Source organism: Eptesicus fuscus, chromosome 9 (assembly GCF_027574615.1).
Source record: "Eptesicus fuscus isolate TK198812 chromosome 9, DD_ASM_mEF_20220401, whole genome shotgun sequence".
Classification (NCBI taxonomy): Eukaryota; Metazoa; Chordata; class Mammalia; order Chiroptera; family Vespertilionidae; genus Eptesicus; species Eptesicus fuscus.
The window spans coordinates 66645467-66666620 of NC_072481.1; the positions used below are offsets into that span (position 1 = coordinate 66645467).

Here is a 21154-nt window from a genome sequence, read left to right on the forward strand (position 1 = left end):
GAAAGAAAGAAAGAAAGAAAGAAAGAAAGAAAGAAAGAAAGAAAGAAAGAAAGAAAGAAAGGAAGAAAGGAAGGAAGAAAGGAAGGAAGAAAGGAAGGAAGAAAGAAAGGGGGCCAGACACAGATGGGCTGCATTATGATTGTGGCCTCACCCCCAGCTCCCAGTCATATCCTTAAAGGTTGGAAAAGGAGCATGCTGTCCCCTGACAAGGCTATAATTCACTGCTTACACAAAATTTTAAATTTAATTTTTTTCTCAAGAGCAGACTTGGCTCAAAGTGCTCTGGTTTGCCTTTATTTCTTGAATGGAAAAAGAGAAAGAGAAAGAAAAAAAGAATGAAAGAGATAAAGGAAGGAAGGAAGGAAGGAAGGAAGGAAGGAAGGAAGGAAGGAAGGAAGGAAGGAAGGAAGGAAGAAAAAAGGAAAGAAAAGAAGGAAACCAGTCAGACACAGATGTGCTGCCTTATGATTGTGGCCTCACCCCCAGCTCCCAGTCATATCCTTAAAGGTTGGAAAAGGAGCATGCTGTCCCCTGACAAGGCTATAATTCACTGCTCAGGCTAACACTTGCTTAGGACACCGCCCAGCTCAGCTTCTTTCTTGGCATGATCTGAAAACTAGGAAGGACCAGCACAGCACTTCCTGGAATATAAGAAGTACTTTCTCCGCCCTAACAAAGTCCTTTGTCAGACATGTCCAGGAATTATGCAGACCCATTTGATATTTTCACATGAATATTTATAACAGGACATGGAGGATGCAGAATTTGTGAGGTCTTCTTGATATTCTTTATTGACTGTTTTATTAATATATGCTTTTTATTGGCGTAATAACATCAATCTATTTTTAAATTTTGATGCACACTTCATTTTGAAAAACAAAATAAATATCACATGACTCAGTTTCTCTGAACAAGGGATGACTGTTAAACTTAGTGGCCAAAAGGATTTTGAAGACTTCTTAAAAAAGAAAAAAAATCAAAAGCTGTTTCTCTTCTGGAACCCTAAACTCCTTCAGTACCTTCAGTATCATAAATGGAGCCATAGATATTACATTTTATTGGTCTGTCATATGTCAAAACAAATTGTCAAGCTAAAATCTCCGATTGTGATGAATTCTAGTCATACTCATTACTAGTTCCATAGCTGTTCTCAACAACTAGGACGACCAGACAGTGAAATGCATGAAACCTGTGGCTTAATATTTCTTGGCTGTGTCCTCAGGTCGCTCTGGTCCCAGGTCCTTCCTCAGCATCCGCCTCACTATCCTTTTAGCAGCTGGTTAAATCTTAAGTTTGGGAAGAGCATGTTCACATGAGGTGATGGCTTTGCTTCTCAGTGTTGACCCTGGCATTGGGTAGAGCCACTCGACTGCATTACAAAATGTGGCTGCCCAGCGTCAGAAACAACACTCAACCTGAGGTCCTCACAGCATTGGGAACACTTTGGCCCTTGTAGAGATTCACTGTAATTATAGAACCAAAAATAGATGAATTTTTCACTGCAGGCTTGGCCTATGCTACTGTGCCAGAAACAAAATAGAACACCCACACTCTCTTATGATGGTGGGTGCTTTGCACAACTCTGCCTCAGAGAATAGCGTTTTAAGCTTATTTCTACTGGAATGTTCTTCTAGGTTGGCAGGTTGCCATGGCATCTAGACCCAACATGATGGCCCCCATTTGCCTGGTGGAAAACAGCAATGAGCAGCTGTCAGTGAATCAGGAAGCTCTAGAGATTCTTGACCAGATTTCTCAGCCAGTGGTGGTTGTGGCCATTGCAGGATTGTATCGTACAGGCAAATCCTACTTGATGAATCGGCTTGCAGGAGAGAATCAGGGTGAGTGGTGTCTCAGGCAGAGGACAATTCTTTGACTCTAGCTATTTCACAGATTCTTAGTTTTCTTCACTAAGAATCTGTGAAATAGCTAGAGTCAAAGAATTGACTTCAGTCACATGAAGAAAGACCTAAATTCCTTTCTATAAACCAACCTTCTAATTCTAATTCTTACTAATAAATTACTACCTTAATGAGTGTTGTCTTAGGCTGGGGCCAATTGTTTTTACTCTAACTCTATCACAGCTTATTAGTTTTCTTCATTGGTTACATGAAGAAAGAACTAAACTCCTCTGCATAAACCAAACATCTAAGTTTAATTCTTACCACTACATTATTACTTTAATATATTCTATTACCATATTCAGGCTTTACTCCTGTTAAGGAAAATCCCTCCTACTAATGCATAGACCTCTTTTTTTACCTGTGCCAGTACTGGGGTCTTGAAATTGTGCCTCCTCTATTGCTCATAACATGTTTTGCTTTCTTTATAGAATATTCCTATGTATGTATAAAGACATTTTCATTCCTATCATCATGTTTAAAGATTTTTGTGAGCTCACATCCCATTTTGGTTAACCTCTCCCACACCATCAGCCATTTGCTTTTTTTATCACTTTGAGTGGAAAAAAGATTATCTGAATTTCTTTTTCTTTAGACGTTTCGCTTCTATCTAGTTCTATTTGGCCTTTATTGGACCATTCTTTTAAAATTCTGTTATTATGGTATTCAGACCTTTATAATGTCTGATTCATGGATGTCCTTTGCCTTCATTTTGAGCTTTGGCTGGGTGTCATTCTCACAGTTAACATTCATCTCCTCCTTTGATGCACAAAGTAAAGCATTCTTACAAAATAGAAAAAGCACCATCTTATATTCTGAGGTACTTCCATTCCAAAAACGTCTGTCTTTGTAGTTCCTTTTCTACTTAGATTGTCTGTTGTCACTGCGGGTTGGGTCTCCCCTTCCTTTATAGGTTTCCCTCTGGGCTCTACGGTGCAGTCTCAAACCAAGGGCATCTGGATGTGGTGTGTGCCTCACCCCTATAAGCCTGATTGCACTCTGGTCCTTCTAGACACCGAGGGCCTGGGCGATGTGGAAAAGGTAAGGCAGAGAGTCACAGATAAAATGGTTTCAATCTGGATATTCTCATAATGATCTCTTTAACTTAACTGCTTCATCTACTTGTGAAATCTAGAAATTCAAGTATATATCAGGCAAATGCTCGCTTGTTTGACTCTTATTTCTAGGTAGGGTGTCATGGTACATTGAGTAAATTTTCTTTTATTTCTGGGCACTCATGAATAATTTGATTCAATTTAATAAACACTTGCCGAGCACCATGTTCTCAGGTCTCTAAGTTAGTACTGTAAATACTAGTGACCCAGGTAAAAGCCCTGCCCTCAAAGAGTCTTTGGTCCTATGGTGAAGTTCACCAAGTACTCACCAAGCATTCTGGAAGACTGAGATACCTCTGAATGAGATAGTTCTATAAAAGCATGTGTTTGTCCTACAACAACATTTTTAGATCGGTTTTTGATATTTTAGTTTTCTACTAAAGGGTAAAATGAATGATTTCTCCTTTTATGCTTTTGTTTGAGACTTATTTGGAAATAGTACCTAAATTTCTACAACTTTCTATTTCTACCCAAAGAAAACTTAAAATTTTGTGTTTATTTTTATACTAGAGGCCTGGTGCACAAAAATTTGTGCACTTGGGTGGTCCCTCAGCCGGGCCTGCACCCTCTCTCAATCCTGGGCCCCTCCAGGGATGTCCACATCCCAGCTTAGGCCCACTCCCTGGGGGATAGGGCCTAAGCTGACAGTCAGTCATTCCTCTGGCAGCCCGGAAGCCCTCAGGTGATGTCCAAGTGAGGCTTAGGCCCGCTCCCTTGCGGCAACCTCTGCAGAGGGCACAGTGCCAGGACCGGGATCAGCCCACACCACTGTCTCTCTTGCTGCCTCTGTGGAAGGGGGGGCACTGGGGCTGCCATGGCTGGCCTGGTGGCACAGGTCACTAGGCCCACCCCCGCCCACTGGTCATTTCAGCAGGTTGTTCTGAAAGGTCATTTTGCTGTCCCGTCTAATTAGCATATTATCTCTTTATTATATAAGATATTAAACAGTCTTGCTGACTAAATTACCCCTTTATTGTTTGTCATAAGTGCCACTTCTTATTATAAACATTTTTAAAATTGGGCTTTGGAATGTAAATCAGCAAATCAGCATTTCACTCCAAAATTTTCTAGGTATTTTCCACTTTTGCTCTGGGGAACAACTTTAGACAGTGTTTATAATAGAACACTGTCTATTCTGTTTTGGGCCGTTATTTATACCTGCTGTATTTTATACAAACAAATTAACCCCTCCTTTAAAGTTTTTTATCTGGTTACTTTAGGCTCACTATCCAGCTTTAACTTCTTGACCTTACCTCTGTTCCTGTCAGATCAAATAACTACTTTTATTGAAAAGACTTCTGTATGCTGCCGTGTCTACTTTTGCTTCTGGGGGTCTTCCCACTTGCAGAATACCCTCATTTATTGAAATTCACACGCTGCTAAGTCTTTAATTGTCAATCAACATGCTGAAGAAGACTTCATGTTACTTACAATTTTACAACTTTCAGAGCTCTGATCTTCCATAATAGACTTGTAAATTTTAATTTAATACTTCTTAAAATTTATATTTATTATTGAAAGCATTACATATTTTTTCCTTCTTCCCCTCCTATTGACCACCTCTTCCTCCATCTATCCCTCTGCAGGCCTTCTGCATGCTATTGTCAGTGTCCATGTTTTGTGCATATATGCATATAAGTTCTTTTGTTGATGTCTTCCCTCCCACCCTTCATTTACTATTATAGCTAAAGTTTTCAATGCTTATATACATTATTTTGATGTAGACATCCTATAGATATTATGGTTGTTATATTCCTTGCTATAGATGTTTGTCATGCTTTGAAATAGTCATCATGAAAGTATTATTTGTCATTTTAAACTGCATTTTAATTTTAACAACAGTGGAAATATTCAGTAGCTTCCCATAAACATTTCTTGAATACATCCCCAGTTATGTTAACTATGGAATATTTTATATAGTCCAAGACCAACAAATATATGTAGAATAAATATGTGCTAACACTGTTCATTTAACATAATAGCACACCAGGTGCTGCACTGTTATTTTATACGTCATTTTATTTCATCCAATTCATTAAAAAGAAAACCCTGTGATGACAAAATCTTTTTATATAAGAAAGCATAGTCACAAGAAATGTCTCTGTAATTGTTAAAGTTAATATGTATATTTATGCCTGTCTTCAAACTTACTTGTTTGCATGATGAGTACATTACCTGAAATAAAGTGCAGGACTGTTAGACTTAGTGTCTGAATGAATTTCTATAGGGTAAACCCGTGAATGTCTTGCCCTAATGTATTTCCAGGGCGACCCTAAGAATGACTCATGGATCTTTGCCCTGGCCGTGCTGCTATGTAGTAGCTTCGTCTACAACAGCATGAGCACCATCAACCAGCAGGCCCTGGAGCAGCTGCAGTATCCTTCCAGGAACCAAACCTACATGGAGGCTATGGGGATGGAGATCCAGTCAGTTTCTCCTTCCCTCTCACTTAGCTGCCTTTGAGATATATATATATATATATATATATATATATATATATATATATATATATATATATATTTGAATTAGAGGAATGTGGGAATTGTAGGTAGAAAGTTTATTTTCCTTATCCAGGTCCTAGTTTTGTGACAGAGCTGACAGAACTCATCAGGGCAAAGTCCTCCCCTACACCAGATGGATTAGAAGATTCAACAGAGTTTGTGAGTTTCTTTCCAGACTTTATCTGGACCGTAAGGGATTTCTCCCTGGAGCTGGAGTTAAATGGTCACCCTGTCACAGAAGATGAGTACCTGGAGAATGCCTTGAAGCTGGTTCCAGGTAACACAGTGTAGCTGGGCAGTGGATGGTCCAATACAGATGGGAGGTACTAAACATCATGTCTGGAGTTGCGTTTGTACTTGACACTATAAGAAGTCTGCAGAAATGGTGGCTGGGAATGGGTTGAAAAGCTTTATGGACTGGAGTTTAAGTTCATGTAAGAAAAGTAGATCCTAAAGTAAAACTATTCATAACCAATTTGTTCTTTACACTTGTAATTTAGAATCTAATTGTAACTTTGAATACAGTGGTGGTAAAGCCTTCTAAAGACCAGACACTTACATTTATTACTTTAGTTTCTGCTTTTCTGTGTTGAGGAAAACAGTTGGTCAAATACTTGTTAGGCATAAAATTACAATGAAAAGGCTATCTAATGAAAAAATATCTTTCATGTAATCAGACATAATTCATCTATAATGGGCATATAACTTTTTAATGTCTATATATATATATATATATAATCTATAAAAATGACTTTATGTTCTAATAAAACTGAAGAAGTATATTTTGTCTTTTCGATCTATCCATTTGTATAATTTTTATAGTTATCAGAATATAATTTTAATTTATATATCATAGATTTTTTATTTTAAAAATAATTTTCTTTTTCAATTGTAGTTTACACTCAATATCATTTTATATTATTTTCAAATATATAGCATAGTGGTTAGACAACACATAGTTTACAACTAGATCCCTGCTATATTTCAAGTACCCACCTGGCACCATGCATAGTTATTAAAATATTATTAACTATATTCCATATGCTGTATTTTACATCCCCATGACTATTTTGTAACTACCAACTTGTATCTGTTAATTCCTTCACCTTTTTTTACACAGCAGCCCCTTCCCCCTTCCTGTGCTCCTCTCTCCATGCAGCCATCAGTTTTTTTCTCTGTATCTATTGGCCTATTTCAATTTTGTTTGTTTATTTTGTTCTTTAGAATTCACAAATAAGTAAAATCATATGATATTTGTCTTTCTCTGTCTAACTTATTTCACTGAGCATAGTACTCTCTAGATTCATCCATGCTGTCTCAAATGGTACGATTTCATTCTTTATTATGATTGAGAAGTATTCCATTGTGTATATTATCACCTGTACTTTATCTACTTGTCTATTTTTGGGCACTTAGGTTACTTCCATATCTTGGCTATTGTAAATAATGCTGCAGTGAATATAGGAGTCATATATTCTTTTTGAATTAGTGTTTTGGATTTCTTCAAATATATAACCAGAATTGAAGTCACTGGGCCATAAGGTAGCTCTATTTTTAATTCTTTTGAGAAACCTCCATTCTCTTTTCCATAGTAGCTGCACAATCTGCATTCCCACCAACAGTATCAACACTTATTGTTTGTTGATTTATTGATGAGAGCCATTGATGAGGTGATATCTCATTGTGGTTTTAATTTGCATTTCTCTGATGATTAGCAATGTTGAACATCTTTTCATACCTGTATTGGCCACCGGTATGTCCTCTTTGGAAAAGTTTTTATTCAGGTCCTCAGATCTCTTTTAAATCAGATTGTTTGTTCCTATGGTGAACAGTGTAAGTACTTTATAAATTTTGGATATTAACCCCTTATCGGATGTGTCATTGGAGAATATATTGCTGGTGGCTTCCTTTGATATGCAAAAAACTATTTAGCTTGCTGTAGTCCCATTTGTTTATTTTGTTTCCCTTACCAGAGGAGAACTATGAAAAGAAATACACTGCAAAGAAAAATATCTGAGGTTTTACTTCCTTTGTATTTTTACAGTAGTTTTATAATTTTGAGTATTACATTCCCACCAACAGTATCAACACTGTTGATATTTAATCCATTTTGAGTTTATTCTTGTATATTGTGTAAGAAGGTCAGGCAGTTTTATTTTTGTGTGTGTATTTGTCCCATTTTCCCCACACTATGTATTGAATAGACTGTCTTTACTCTATTGTATGTTGTTTTGCCTTTTTTTGTCATCTATTAATTGATCATATTTATATGGGTTTATTTCTGGACTCTGCAGTGTTCCATTGATCTATATGTTTGTTTTTATTCCAGCACTATGCTGTTTGATTAACATAGCATTGTATTATAGTTTGATATCAGGTAGCATGACACCTCCAAGTTTGTTCTTCTTTTTCAGTATTTCTGTGGCTTTTCAGGATCTTTTATGGTTTCATATACATTTTTGGATTATTTATTGTAGTGATGTGATAAACACTATTGGTATTTTGAGAGGGATTGTGTTGAATTTATAAATTGCTTTGGGCATTATAGACATTTTAATTATGTTAAATCTTTCTTTCTGTATCATAGCTTTTTTTCAATTTCCACATATTTACACATGCTATAATTTCAAAATAATAAAAATATATGAATGGGTTATATTTACATGGGCATGTGGGTATCTGATGAAACCTTGAAAGAAATATCACTTCTGATTTATACACTCTTGATTTCATGTTTCTATTTATGGTTTCTCAAAACAATGAGAAATGGGCTACACAGTAAAGGTATAAGATGAAATATAGTTCTTTACCTTAAAGAATTTAGAGACTAATAGTGATATCTTAAAACTACATTTTAGCTACATTTACTCTTCACTCTTCAGTAGTTTTTATATTTTTAAAAGCTAATGTTGTACACATCATTTTAAGCATCTAAACAGTTTTCCTTAAATAATCTGGTGTTATTTCTAACATTGCTTCATTAAGTCTTATTTGAGCTTTTTATTTTGTTCCACAGATTCATTTCCCCATGGGATTAAGTAGACCAAAAACTTACATTTGACCCATGTTTCTGTTCATTCAGTAAGCAATATAGACAATATACACAATCCTCTACTATTTTTAGGTCTGATAACAGCAACAGGTTGTTGTTGTTGTTTTTTGACCATGTTTATCTCTTCAAAATATTTCCCCCAGAGTTGAATTATTGGTAAATTTGATGTTGAAGAAGCATTTGGATGTCCATGCTAAAGGAGTTATAACCAGAAGTTATACAGAGAGAATGCCGCAAAGATACAAAAATCCCTGTCATAAAAATCTTTAGGTCCCTTGTCCTCAGACTGCTTTTGCAGTAATACCTGTTTTTGTTTTTGTTTATTTTAATCTTTCAGGCATGAATCACAAAGCTCTAATATCCAATCTCCCTAGAGAGTGCATCCGGCATTTCTTTCCAAGACGGAAGTGTTTTGTCTTTGATCGGCCAACAAATGACAAAAAACTCCTAGCCAATATTGAGAAGGTTGCAGACAACCAACTGGATCCTAACTTTAAGGAAGAAACAAAGAATTTCTGTTCTTACATCTTCACCCAGGCGAGGACCAAGACCCTCAGAGAGGGAATCATGGTCACTGGGAAACGTGAGTCTCCATTTCACATTTTGTGGGGCCTCATATTTGTTGAATATATTATAGGATGTGTTCTCTAGGATTTCCTTTTGATTTTATATAGAATTATGTGGAATCAAACACATAGGTATTCATACACCATGAAGACACATGTATACGTATCACACTTTTGGGTGTTCATAAATTCATCTCCAAAATTACAACCTTTGACAGCAAAATTTGCAGTATCCATAGATATAAAACATCTACTAAAAATGAATCACTAACTGGGGATAAAAAACAGGATACACTATTTCCTCAGTTGTAGTTGTTTTTTTTTTTATACTGAATGAGAGTTTCAAGAAGGATGCAGAAGATATTTTGGGCATTTAGAGGAATTTAATAATGCACATTAACCCATAAAGCTCTGAAAATTTATGGTAATCTTCAGAATTCATAAAAAAATAGGATCACATTTACCCTGCCTCATCTGTCTACCTATGTAAGCACTTTGCTTCTAAGATTTTCAATGAGAAATTATGTTTTCCAGATATCCTTTATTATGTTAGGTAAAGGTTAATATTGAATTATTTTAGCCTTGTGGTCTGAAGAAACATAAAATTTAAGAGTCAATGGGACAATAGTGTTACTGGGGGAAATATATTCTTCTGTGGTGTTGTATGAAAGGAATTTCAGGGACCCTCATATAGGAGGAGTTTTAAGCGACAATGGCAAGGTTTATTAAAGTGAAAAGCAAAGTACACTCTCAGGGAGACAGAGAGCTGGCGGGCTAGAGGGCAGCTCCTGCCCTGAGGTATTGGTTAAGCTTCCCCATATATAATCGGGTTTGGGAAAGAGCAGGCTTTATTTAAAACTATCCCATCTGTTTCTGGTCTTCTACAGGGCTTGTGCCCTTCCCCTATGCAATCTCTCCCCCCGGTTTGTGCCCTCCCCCACATATGGTCTGCATTTTGGCTCCTTTTGCACATGCTTCCTAGTTCCTCTTGGTCATTGGGCTCCTACCTCACAAGTACTTAGTATAGGAATTTTACCTCTGCCCATCCTGGTTAGTTGAGTGGACTCCCAGCGTGACTGTAAGGCTGTTTTTTTCCTACTTTCCAGGCTTTATTGGATTCTGATTCCATTAGCTCCCTGGTCTCTTGTTAATAGCTAACTAACTGTGTACTCCAATAATAGAAGGAAGTGGTGTGTGTGTGTGTGTGTGTGTGTGTGTTCATATATGTGTGTTTGTGTGTGATAGAAAGACACAGAAAGACAGAGAGATTTAGAAATGTAGTTTCACATAAATGGATCCCGTTGAGTGATAAATTGATATTTATCCCTTAAATTTCCTGGCTTATTAGGGCTTAAGACTCTGGTGGTGACTTATGTGGATGCCATCAACAGTGGAGCAGTGCCTTGTTTGGAGAATGCAGTGACAACTCTGGCCCAGCTTGAGAACTCAGGAGCTGTGCAGAAGGCAGCCGACCACTACAGCGAGCAGATGGCCCAGAGAGTGAGCTTCCCCACAGACACCCTGCAGGAGCTGCTGGACCAGCATGCAGCCTGTGAGAGGGAAGCCATTGCAATCTTCATGGAGAACTCCTTCAAGGATGACAACCAGGAGTTCCAGAAAAATCTTGTGGTACTTTGTCTTAATATTTATTTACCCTTTGTGACCTTTCCATTCTAAATCAAGCCTAAAAGGGCTTTTCTGACCCCAGTCCTCCTCTCTCACTCATGGATCCAGTGGTCTGGATTCTTATGAGGGATGCAGTTTAAAAAGACTGCATTTTCTTCTTCCTCTCTCCACCAAACCTCAGGTACTTTATGTAAAAATTTCTCTGGTTTCGGATGCATAATCAGTATAGATGACTTTCGGAACTGAATACTTATATTAAATTCAAACCTGCCCTGAACACCCAAAAGTCATTTCTTGGCTAGTCACTTTCTTGAGGACGCTCTCCCATTCCCAGGAACCAAATGTCTCTTAACAGACCCTCATACCAGGCTATTTTCAACTCCTATGGCTCCTTGTTGTATCATTGTGTCATTGAAGATGAAATTAACAAAAGTTACAGCTGCAGGGAGCCATAGAGATAAGGTAATTCAACACCAACATTTTTGATGAAGGATCTGAGACCCAAGGGGGTTAGAAGCTTTTTCCTGCCTCACATGGAATTTTCAGGGTTGTGAGTAAAGGAAGCCTTGTAATTCCTGTTTTATTCCATGTCTTTCTCCAACAGAATGCTTTTCTCATGAGGACCACAGCTAAACCACCAGATCCTTTGGAATGTTTTCTCTTCTGTTCCTTTCTCCTTTGTGACAGCCCTCTATACTTCCCCTGCAGGAAATCATAAAGGATAAGCAGGATAAAATCTCGTGGGAGAATGAAGAGGCATCTATTAAATACTGCCAGGAAAAACTTGAGCAGCTCTCCAAGTCCCTAATGGAAAGTGTTTCAGCAGGCATTTTCTCTGTTCCTGGTGGTCACAAGCTCTACATGGAAACAAAGGAAAGGATTGAACAGGACTACTGGCAAGTGCCCAGGAAAGGAGTGAAGGTGAGGAATAAGGGGAGCATAGGGATCCTGCAGATTAACGTCAAGAGGGTCTCCTGGAAATCAGAGAGCACAGCACCAGTTGTGGGTAATGTGGGAGAATGGGGATATCATGACTCTTTTAGCATGGAAGGCCCATTATTTTGTCTTTCTTTCTATAGAGAATCAAAATGCCCATTCTCAAAAAATGAATATAGATTTCTGAAATCCATAAGAGACACAAGATAAATAATCATTTCCATCCAACAATATTATATTCAGTGAGTCAAAGGCAAACAATTTACAAGTTAAAGTCAGAGTCTTTGTACTTAAGGTGATCAAACGAGAAAAGGAAGTCAAACATGTAGATAATTGCATATAGGGTTATCATACTTACGAACCTGAGATAATTGGCTATATAGGTGATGGTAACATGTAATAATGTTAAATAATAATGCAATTAATATTTATTGAACTCTTATGGTTAAGACATAATATTGAGTTATTTCCCTAGAATTTCAATTTTATCCTTTAAGTAGCATTACAAAACATCTACACTTTTTTTCAACATTTTACACAAGTGAACTGAGAGACAGAGATGGGTTAAAATGACTTGCCTACAGTTACAGTCAGCAAGTGGCAGTGGAGAGCAGGAGCACTAATTGGAGGTAACATTTCTCCCTGGAAGACAGATATACAAAAGCACCAGAGACAGAGGGTTTGTAGACCTGAACATGGTTCTCACTGTCTGTAATGCAGAGTGAAGAGAAGAAAGTAACACTGGGAGAGAGACTGCAGGGGGTATGAGGAGCCCAGGTTGCTCTAAGGAGCTTGGAAACTGTGTGGAATAATGATGCAGTTTTAATCATGGAGGAAAAATTATATGGACATAGTTCGTTTTGCAGCACTATTTTTCCCAGTGAAAATCAAAGTTTTTTGTTCCTTCTTGTCTCCTCAGGCAAATGAGGTTTTCCAGAGGTTCCTGCAGTCGCAGGCTGCAATAGAGAATTCCATCCTGCAGGCAGACAAAGCGCTCACTGATGAGATGAAGGCCATGGCAGGTAAGGGGCAGGGCTGGGTTCACAATGGGTGGCAGGTACCTGCAGTGTCCTTTGACAGCTGTGAGAACAAAACCTGCTGAAACAAGGAGCTTTCTCTCCTTCTGTGGGACATACTCTCTAACTCTGAAAACACCAGGGCACCTCAGCCAGCCAGGGCCTTTCCCATCACACTCTGAAATGTACTCTTGATGGTGTGGCAAAGGGAGCAATTCAGAGTATTCCACCTCCCCTTCCAGTTTGGTTTGTTCTCAGAGCTCAGGAGGGTGGAGATTAGTCCTCACTTAATTTTCTTCCCTCTCTCAAACCTCCCTGGGGCAGCGGAGCGGGCCAAGAAGGAGGCAGCTGAGAAGGAACAGGAGCTGCTGAGACAGAAACTAGAAGAGCAGAGGCAGCAGATGGAGGCACAGAAGAGGAGTCGCGAGGAAAACATGTTGCAACTGAAGGAGAAGCTGGAGAAGGAAAGAGAGAATATACTAAGAGAGCAGAATATGATGTTGGAGCATAAATTGAAGGTAAGTCCTGCTGTGGCCTCAGTAGTGCTCCATGGTCATTGTCCTGGTACGTCAGGTGGGATGGAGAATGTTACAGCAAGACCATGGAGGCAACACCATTGCCATTTACTACTTGTGATTTGCTAAAGCTTTGAATCTTCCCCTTGTCCCCTTTCTTTGTAAAAAATACCTTTGAAATCTACTCTGTGCATACACTCTGGAGTGGTCAGGACAAACATTTCATTTCTGAATACTTATAGAATATAAGTAGGGTTTGAGGTGATATTTTGGGCTATTTAAAAATGATCTTATTTGGCCTGAATAAATAGGTATTTGAAATATATGTATTTATTATTACCACCAACTGGTTTTCTTTAGCAAGATCATTGCCTATTATCAGGAACCCTATGACCACCTAAAGACTCTAAGGTAGAACTATGCTGACAATAAACTATCAGAAATGTCCAGATTCAAAAAACAAGGATGTGACAGCTTCAAACCTGCTGCGTTGTTCCCAGGTATGGAGAGTCTACCCAAGTTATCATATGGCAAAGGAAGAATTCCTAATTGGCTATCTGTATGTGTTTATAATAGTGTTCTAGAACATGTATAATTTCCCATTTTTTCTGCATTTTGGTTGGCCATATTTTTTAAAAATATATTTTATTGATTTTTTACAGAGAGGAAGAGAGAGGGATAGAGAGATATAGAAACATCGCTGAGAGAGAAACATCGATCAGCTGCCTCTTGCACACCCCCTACTGGGGATGTGCCCGCAACCAAGGTACATGCCCTTGACTGGAATCGAACCTGGGACCCTTGAGTCCGCAGGCCGACGCTCTATCCACTGAGCCAAACCGGTTTTGGCATTGGTTGGCCATATTATTCCAAGTGGGACTGAGAATTAGTATGAGCTGATTCAGGTTACTTCTCAATTGGTATTATGACTGGCACAAAGTACATTTGTCCTCAGGCCAGCCTTAGTATTCTAGCACAACCCAATAGGTATGTGAATATTTGTAAGACTGTAAACTATGCTTTCTTTCTGTGTTTAGGTCCAAGACAGGATAATTCCTTGTTGCAAAATTATCTTTGATTGTGTAAGAGAAAAATTTTAAGAGTGAAAGGAAAGAATTCTTAAATATAAAATGTAATTTTTGAAAAACATGGGAATTTAAAACATTTTACTTCTATCCTCACCTTTTTTTAGGTTCAAGAAGATTTGCTTAGAGAAGGATTGAAAAAGAAATCTGAAGATATGAATGTAGAGATAAATCATTTGAGAAATATTATTGATATTAGTCAAAGTGATGATAGTCCCTGGATTACAAAAATCATGGATAGTCTTGCCAATGGGATTGATTTAATATTCTGTACATCTGGTAAATTTGTTAGTAATGTTTTCAGAGGCGTTGGCTCACTTACTAAAAATCTAAATCTGCAGTATTAATACAAAGAAAATGTAAGCACACTCTCTAAAGTTCCTTGGTTTTGCAAAATACATTTCTCACCTAGAGATAGGGGCTTTGTTTGAGTGACAAAACCATCAAAGACAAACCTAACATAGCTGGTGATGGTGATGATAATGATAATGGTGATGATAATGACAACAACGATGACAACAAATATAGTATTAACAAGAACTCACCTACATTGGTTCATGTTTTGTTTATTGCTAATGAATTTTGATAATTTTTACAAGGTTACAGTACAGAAAAAAACTCAAATGTAGTCCTGATTGACATAAAATGGGTACTTTTGTTTTTTTAATCTTTATTGTTGGAAGTATTACACATGTCCCTCCTTCCACCCCTACCCCTCGCCCCCCATTGACTGACCCTTCTAACCCATCTTCAGCCCAGTCCTTAACATCCTATTGTCTGTGTCCATGGGTTATGCATATATGCATACAAGTTCTTTGGTTGATCTCTTCTCCTCCCCGCCCTCCAACCCCTGTCTTCCCTCTGAGAGGGTACTTTTGAACATGACCGCATTTAATCACTCAATAAATATGCACTGACCACTGACTATTGACCAAGGCTGAGCATTGGGGAAGGCATTGGGGAGGCATTGAGGATTCTATGATCAGCACAGCAGCCATGTTCCTTGTGCTCATGCAGTGTTTTTATATCAGAAAGAAGACATTAAAACAAGTTATACAAGCAAATGTAATATTTGAATGCCTAATAGGCATTGTAAAGGAATCATACAGAGTGCTATAAGTGTAGAAAGGAGACTGAATTTGGATTACTTAGTCAGCAATCCTTCTCAGGAAAAATGAGAGGTAAGATGCATTTTTGGTGAACACAGATAGGGAAAAATGAGAGAAGAGTTTCAGACAGAGGAGAGTTTGTGTACAAAAGTCCTGATTGGTGAAGAGTTGGGTGTGTTTGGTATCTGAATGAAGGCCCATGTGCTGAAGATGAGGTAACATGTGCTGAGGAGAGGGGCATCAGAAGCCTCATTGTGTAGGAACTTGCAGCCATGGTGTTGAGAATGAAAGCTTTTAAGGCATTAGGACTTTGGGTAGAAAAAAATGACAAAACCATTTGTTTTAATAAACTCATAGTGACTACTGTGTGAACATGTATTAGAACTGCCCAAACTGACCATGCCTTCAGACCTAAAAATAGGTGAACTCGCAGCTTCTTAAAATTACCAGCCTGTCTGTTAAAGATTCAAAATGCTATAAATCTATACATATAAAGAGGTAATGTGCAAGTTGTCCGTATGGTGTCCCAGTAACGATCAATTTGCATATTGACAGACCAGCAGGTGCACACACAGCAAGAGGACTTGCGTGAGGCTTGCTTCCCTGCCCCCCTCCCCACCTCCTGGGTGCACATGACCAACAAATACCCCTGTGACACTGTGCCCCATCCGAGAGCACTCTTCCCCAGGGATGCCACCAACCCTCCCTCCCCGAGGTAAGGGGCAGCCGAGGGGTGACAACTGCATGGCAGAAGGCCAGTTCTTAGGGTACAGTGGGCAGACGCCAACGAGGGGGTGCGCACATCAGCGGTGACCCTCAGGAGGGGTCGTGCACACAAATCGAGAGGGTGGGGACCTAACACCATGAAGGAAGGGCCCGGGCGTGATAACAGAGAGTGCACAGGTGACCCTCACACCACAGAGAACCCCTGCGGCTTTCTCCAGCTATTCATTCATTCATTTGCCCAGTCTGAACCAGACAGGGGTTCGCATCCTGGGCGGAAAGCCGCCCCCCCCGCCCCCCCCCCCCCCCGCCACCTCCACAAGCTGGGCCCCACCGTCCCTGCGCAAGCATGCCCGTCACTTGAGAATTCCAGAGGGGAGTGGACAGAGAACCGCTCAAGGTGTGGGAGCAGGCACGCTGGGGGGCAGGAAAGGCCTCCGTGTCCCCCGCTTCAGCACTCAATGGGAGAAAAGCCTCCCGGGCATGAATGCACATACACACACATGGCACATGTAACGTAGCAGTCCCCGTGATGGACCTTGGCTCCGGCCGGTTGGACCCTCCCCCAACTTGGAAAGGGGAGGCGCAGGCCAAGGTAGGCAAGACACAGCTGCATCATCACTCAGCCCCTCAAAGCTGGTGCGAGAGGGGCCCGAGTGCCCAAACAGAGGTGGCTACAGTGCCCAGAGAGGAAAGCAGTCAATACTAAGGATGATAAGCACAGAATTTTTAATTAGCCTGTAAAAAGAGTAAAAGAATGAGGGAGGAGGGGGAAAGATGGGAAAGAAAGGAAGAACTTTATAAAGGAGTCAGTAGAGAACAGAGTTAAAGAAGAAAAGAGGATGTATGAGTCAACTGTAGGAGCTATAATGAAAATCAAGTATAGTTGTGTACAGGGGACAGATTTTAAAATTAAGAGTCAGAAAAGAAAAAAGATAAATGATAGTGAAAAATTAGTCAGGTAGATAGATATTAAAACAGTGGAAGTAAGTAGAGAAGAGTGTATGGGAAAGGTAGGATGAGAGAGAAAGAGGGAGGGAAGAAAAGTTTTAAAGGGGAGCCAGTAGAGCTTAAAAGAAGAATGGGAAGAAGGAGGAAATGGGGCAGGAAGCAAATCAGGTCTGAGGGAGGAAGCGAAGACAAAAATTAAGGTGGGAAGGAAGGAAAAGGGGAGGGAGGGCAGGGGTAAAGATAAAGGAAAGAAGGAATGAGGGGAGGGAGAGAGGGTAGGAGAAAGATGGAAAGAAGGATGATGGAAGAGACGTAGGAAGAAAGGAGGAAAGAAAAGTTTATAAATGATGAGTCAGTAGGAAAAAGTGTTACATAAAGGAGAGAGAAAAATTGTGTGAGAGGGAGAAGCCAATAAGGAAGTCAAATACAATTGTGTGTGAAGGGGATAAGATTTAAAAAAAAAAAGTTAATAGGGGTGACCAAGCCAGCAGGGGAGGGCAGTTAAGGGGATCAGGCCGGCAGGCACAATGCTTAGGGCAGGCAGGCAGGTGAGTGGTTAGGAGCCAGAGGTTCCGGATTGCGAGTTAGACATCCCCTGATGGCTCCTGCATTGGAGAGGGTACAGGTGAGGCTGAGGGAACCCCTCCCCACCTTGTGCATGCATTTTATGCACCAGGCCTCTAGTAAATAAATAAATAAACAATCAAACAAATAAATAAAATACTAAGTGCCATATATTTGCTCTGGAAAACGAGAGTTTCTTGAATCCTTAAATACAATGTTTTTCTTCTTCTTTTCTTAAAATTTCACACCATTACAGTCATTGTCCCCTACCCCAGCTTTAGTAAAATATAACTGATACATACATAACACTGTACGAGTTTAAGCTGAACAGTAAGTAGGTTTTAAAATGATCTAATCTAAAGGCGTTCCAGCCAGGAAAACAATCTCCTAGGTCAGTGGTTGGCAAACTCATTAGTCAACAGAGCCAAATATTAACCGTACAATGATTGAAATTTCTTTTGAGAGCCAAATTTTTAAAACTTAAACTATATAGGTAGGTACATTGTTATTAACTTAATTAGGGTACTTCTAAGCTGGCCTTTGCTAAAAACTCAAGGGGCCAAGGAGCCACATGTGGCTTGTGAGCCACAGTTTGCCGACAACTGTCCTAGGTTATTCGAGGCCACTGGAAATGGCATTTCCTGGAAACATCCTATCTATCCTAATAAAAGAGTAATATGCAAATTGACCTTCACTCTAAGACACAAGATGGCTGTCCCCATGTGGTCAAAGATGGCTGCCCCCATGTGGACACAAGATGGCCACCACAAGATGGCTGGCAGGGGAGGACAGTTGGGGGAGACCAGGCCAACAAGGGAGGGCAGTTGTGGGGGGACCCAGGCCTGCAGGGGAGGGCAGTTGGGGGAAACCAGGCCTGCAGGGGAGGGCAGTTGGGGGGGCCAGGCCTGCAGGGGAGGATAGTTAGGGGTGACCATATTGGCAGGGGAGGGCTGTTAGGAGGACCAGGATGGCAGGGGAGGGCAGTTAGGGGCAATCAGGACAGCAAGGGAACAGTTAGGCATCGATCAGGCTGGCAGTGGAGTAGTGAGGGGGTGATCAGGTTGACAGGCAGAAGCAGTTAGGGGCAATCAGGCAGAGGCAGGTGAGCGGTTGGGAGCCAGCAGTCCTGGATTGTGAGAGGGATGTCCAACCACCTGGGATCAGGCCTAAATGGGAGGTTGGACAGCCCTCAATGGGTCCCAGATTGGAGACGGTGCAGGCTGGGGTGAAGGACACCCCCCTACCCCGTGCATGAATTTTGTGCACCGGGCCTCTAGTAATTCATATTGAAACTGAAAGCAGTGAAGAGCTACTTTTATCACACGCTCATTTCCAAAACATCAGCTGCCTTTCTGTAGGAACAATCCTTGAGTGTGGTTTTGACTATCTAAATCCATATCAGAGTGTGTAAAAGTGTTCCAACAATTAAAACGCTCTCCTAATGTGCTTTGCACACTCACTTTGGACTCCACATTCTTCCACTGGGGTCCATTAGTATTTCATGGGCCAAAAATTCATGGAATGTGCAACTGCTACTTGTTTGGGAACTTGACTAAAACTCCAGAGTGCTACAAGAAATTTAATTTACACTGCACACACCTGTTTTCCTGTGGTACAATTTACTGTAATGTTTCTAACAAAAAAGTGGGCACTATTTGCACTCTTAGAGTTGTTCACACACAGCCTCCTTCTTTCTTATAGCAGAATAGATATTGGGATACTATATTATAAAAAGATAAAAGAAAAGTTTATTATTTTAAGATTTGACCTCAAGTTACCTTTTAAAAATTAGTTTGAGAGAAAAAGGAAGGGAGAGGGAGAGAGAAACATTGATGTGAGAAAGAACCACCCCCCACAAATGCACCCAAACCTGGGATCAAACCCATAACTCTTCCATGCATGGGATGTTGCTCCAACCAACTGAGCCATACTAGTCAGGAATGGTCTCTAGTTCCTTAAAAGAGAGGAAAATGAGAGTGTTTTAAAAATTCATTAATGTCTGTTGGAGAAGAGGAGATAATACAAGGATGTAAGTGTCAGCAGAAACCTCAGCAATAAAAAATGGTGCCCAATTGCTTTGTTAGGAGAGTTTAATTGCTCCTAAAAGCAAGGTAGTGAGTTAAGGATGGACTAGGATAGGGAGAGGAAGGAGGAACCAGCAAGGTAAAAAGGAGCTGGGCTTCAGTGGGTTGAAGAGCTCATGGTTCCCTTCAAAACCGTGATGGGCAAAGAAATCATAGGGCAAAAGATGTCCTCTCCCGTTTTCATCAAAATCTATTATACTCACATAAGCTTTTCGGATAGTCTTGCATTTAGCAACGAGGTTATAGGAGGTGATATATGCAGTTCTATCTCTGATTGAAGTACCATCCAGGAGAGGTCATTTCTGCAAAAGTCATGCTGTGAGGAATGAGACAGCGACACAGCATGGCCTCAGCTAGTCCTTGAAATTCCCCAAATGTCACAGTAAATAATGGGAATCATTCCTTGGTCTGCTTTGCCCTTTGGGATGCCAGGTAATTGGAGACATATGTTTGAATTAGATAAATGGGCTTTTATCCCAATGAGTAACTTAAGCAGAATGAAATTCACTGTGAAGTAGCAAACAGGAGCTTTGAGAGTAGATGCCTAGGGAAGAGAATGGATGTTCAGCCACATATTCTTGGACTGTTCCAAGTTCTTTACTATGTCTCATGTGTTCATGTTAGGGGCAGAAATAGAATATTAGAAATTAACTTAAGAATTTAATCATGCTCCATTAGTTATGATTTCTCTTTTTTGATTAGAGAAAACATATTCTAACCTCACTGAAAGCTGTACGCCCCAGGACATGGGAACTAACATCGAAATGCGGTCGTCCTCCTTCCAAGAACTGCCTGTCATTATGGAAATATTTACAACATCATAGCACCTAGTCCGGGAGGCACCTGCTCTTTACAACCCCCAGCCCCTATTACCTGTAATCTGGTCCTGCTCAGGGTACCAGGAGGCGCACCCTATCGGTGATTCCCCTCCAGCCCGCATGACTTGTAACCAGTAATGATTATCCCATGCCTACTTTCCCACACTTGTAATTCCTACTTTCCCACGTAATCTTGCCCTTCTACCCAATATAAGCAGTTTGATTATGGTGGGGTGGAGAGCAGATTTTTGTGGCTGCTCTCTCATACTGCCAGCATCATTGGAATAAAAGATCATATATGATTCAATCCCGTCTCTCCTTAATTGGCTGAAATAGTGACAGGCAACCCAGACCCCTTCGTTGTCCGGTTACAAAGGGAGTCGAGTCTAAGTAACTAAAGTCAGCCACTGAGCCCTCCATGCCTACTTGACTGCCTCCAATTATAATACTGGATATGAAGGCTTGGGTGCGCTGTTCCAGTTGCCAATATCCCATATGTGTTGTCACACGTGGTTTCTGAGAGAACTAGATGTTGTTCTGGGAGAAGACAATTGGAAGTCTGTGCCTGGCCTTTCCTGGACTTCAAGCTATGCCC

At 40.1% G+C, this 21154-nt stretch overlaps 1 protein-coding gene across 1 annotated transcript; it reads left to right on the forward strand.

The window, feature by feature from the left end:
- Window positions 1–1648: 1648 nt before the first annotated feature.
- Window positions 1649–20565, forward strand: LOC129150318 (guanylate-binding protein 6-like). Its single transcript, XM_054721326.1, has 11 exons — window positions 1649–1838; window positions 2812–2939; window positions 5279–5388; window positions 5595–5791; window positions 8904–9149; window positions 10481–10761; window positions 11467–11679; window positions 12614–12716; window positions 13035–13228; window positions 14418–14589; window positions 20444–20565. Exons 1-11 carry the CDS (start codon window positions 1649–1651, stop codon window positions 20563–20565), a joined length of 1956 nt encoding a protein of 651 aa, XP_054577301.1.
- The last annotated feature ends 589 nt before the right edge of the window (window positions 20566–21154 follow it).

Excerpts from the sequence above, each read along its gene's own strand:
- LOC129150318 (XM_054721326.1), top strand. The coding sequence starts at position 1,649 with ATGGCATCTAGACCCAACATGATGGCCCCCATTTGCCTGGTGGAAAAC. Across the intron at positions 1,839-2,811 it reads GCTTGCAGGAGAGAATCAGG|GTTTCCCTCTGGGCTCTACG; the intron begins GTGAGTGGTGTC and ends CTTCCTTTATAG. Across the intron at positions 2,940-5,278 it reads GCCTGGGCGATGTGGAAAAG|GGCGACCCTAAGAATGACTC; the intron begins GTAAGGCAGAGA and ends ATGTATTTCCAG.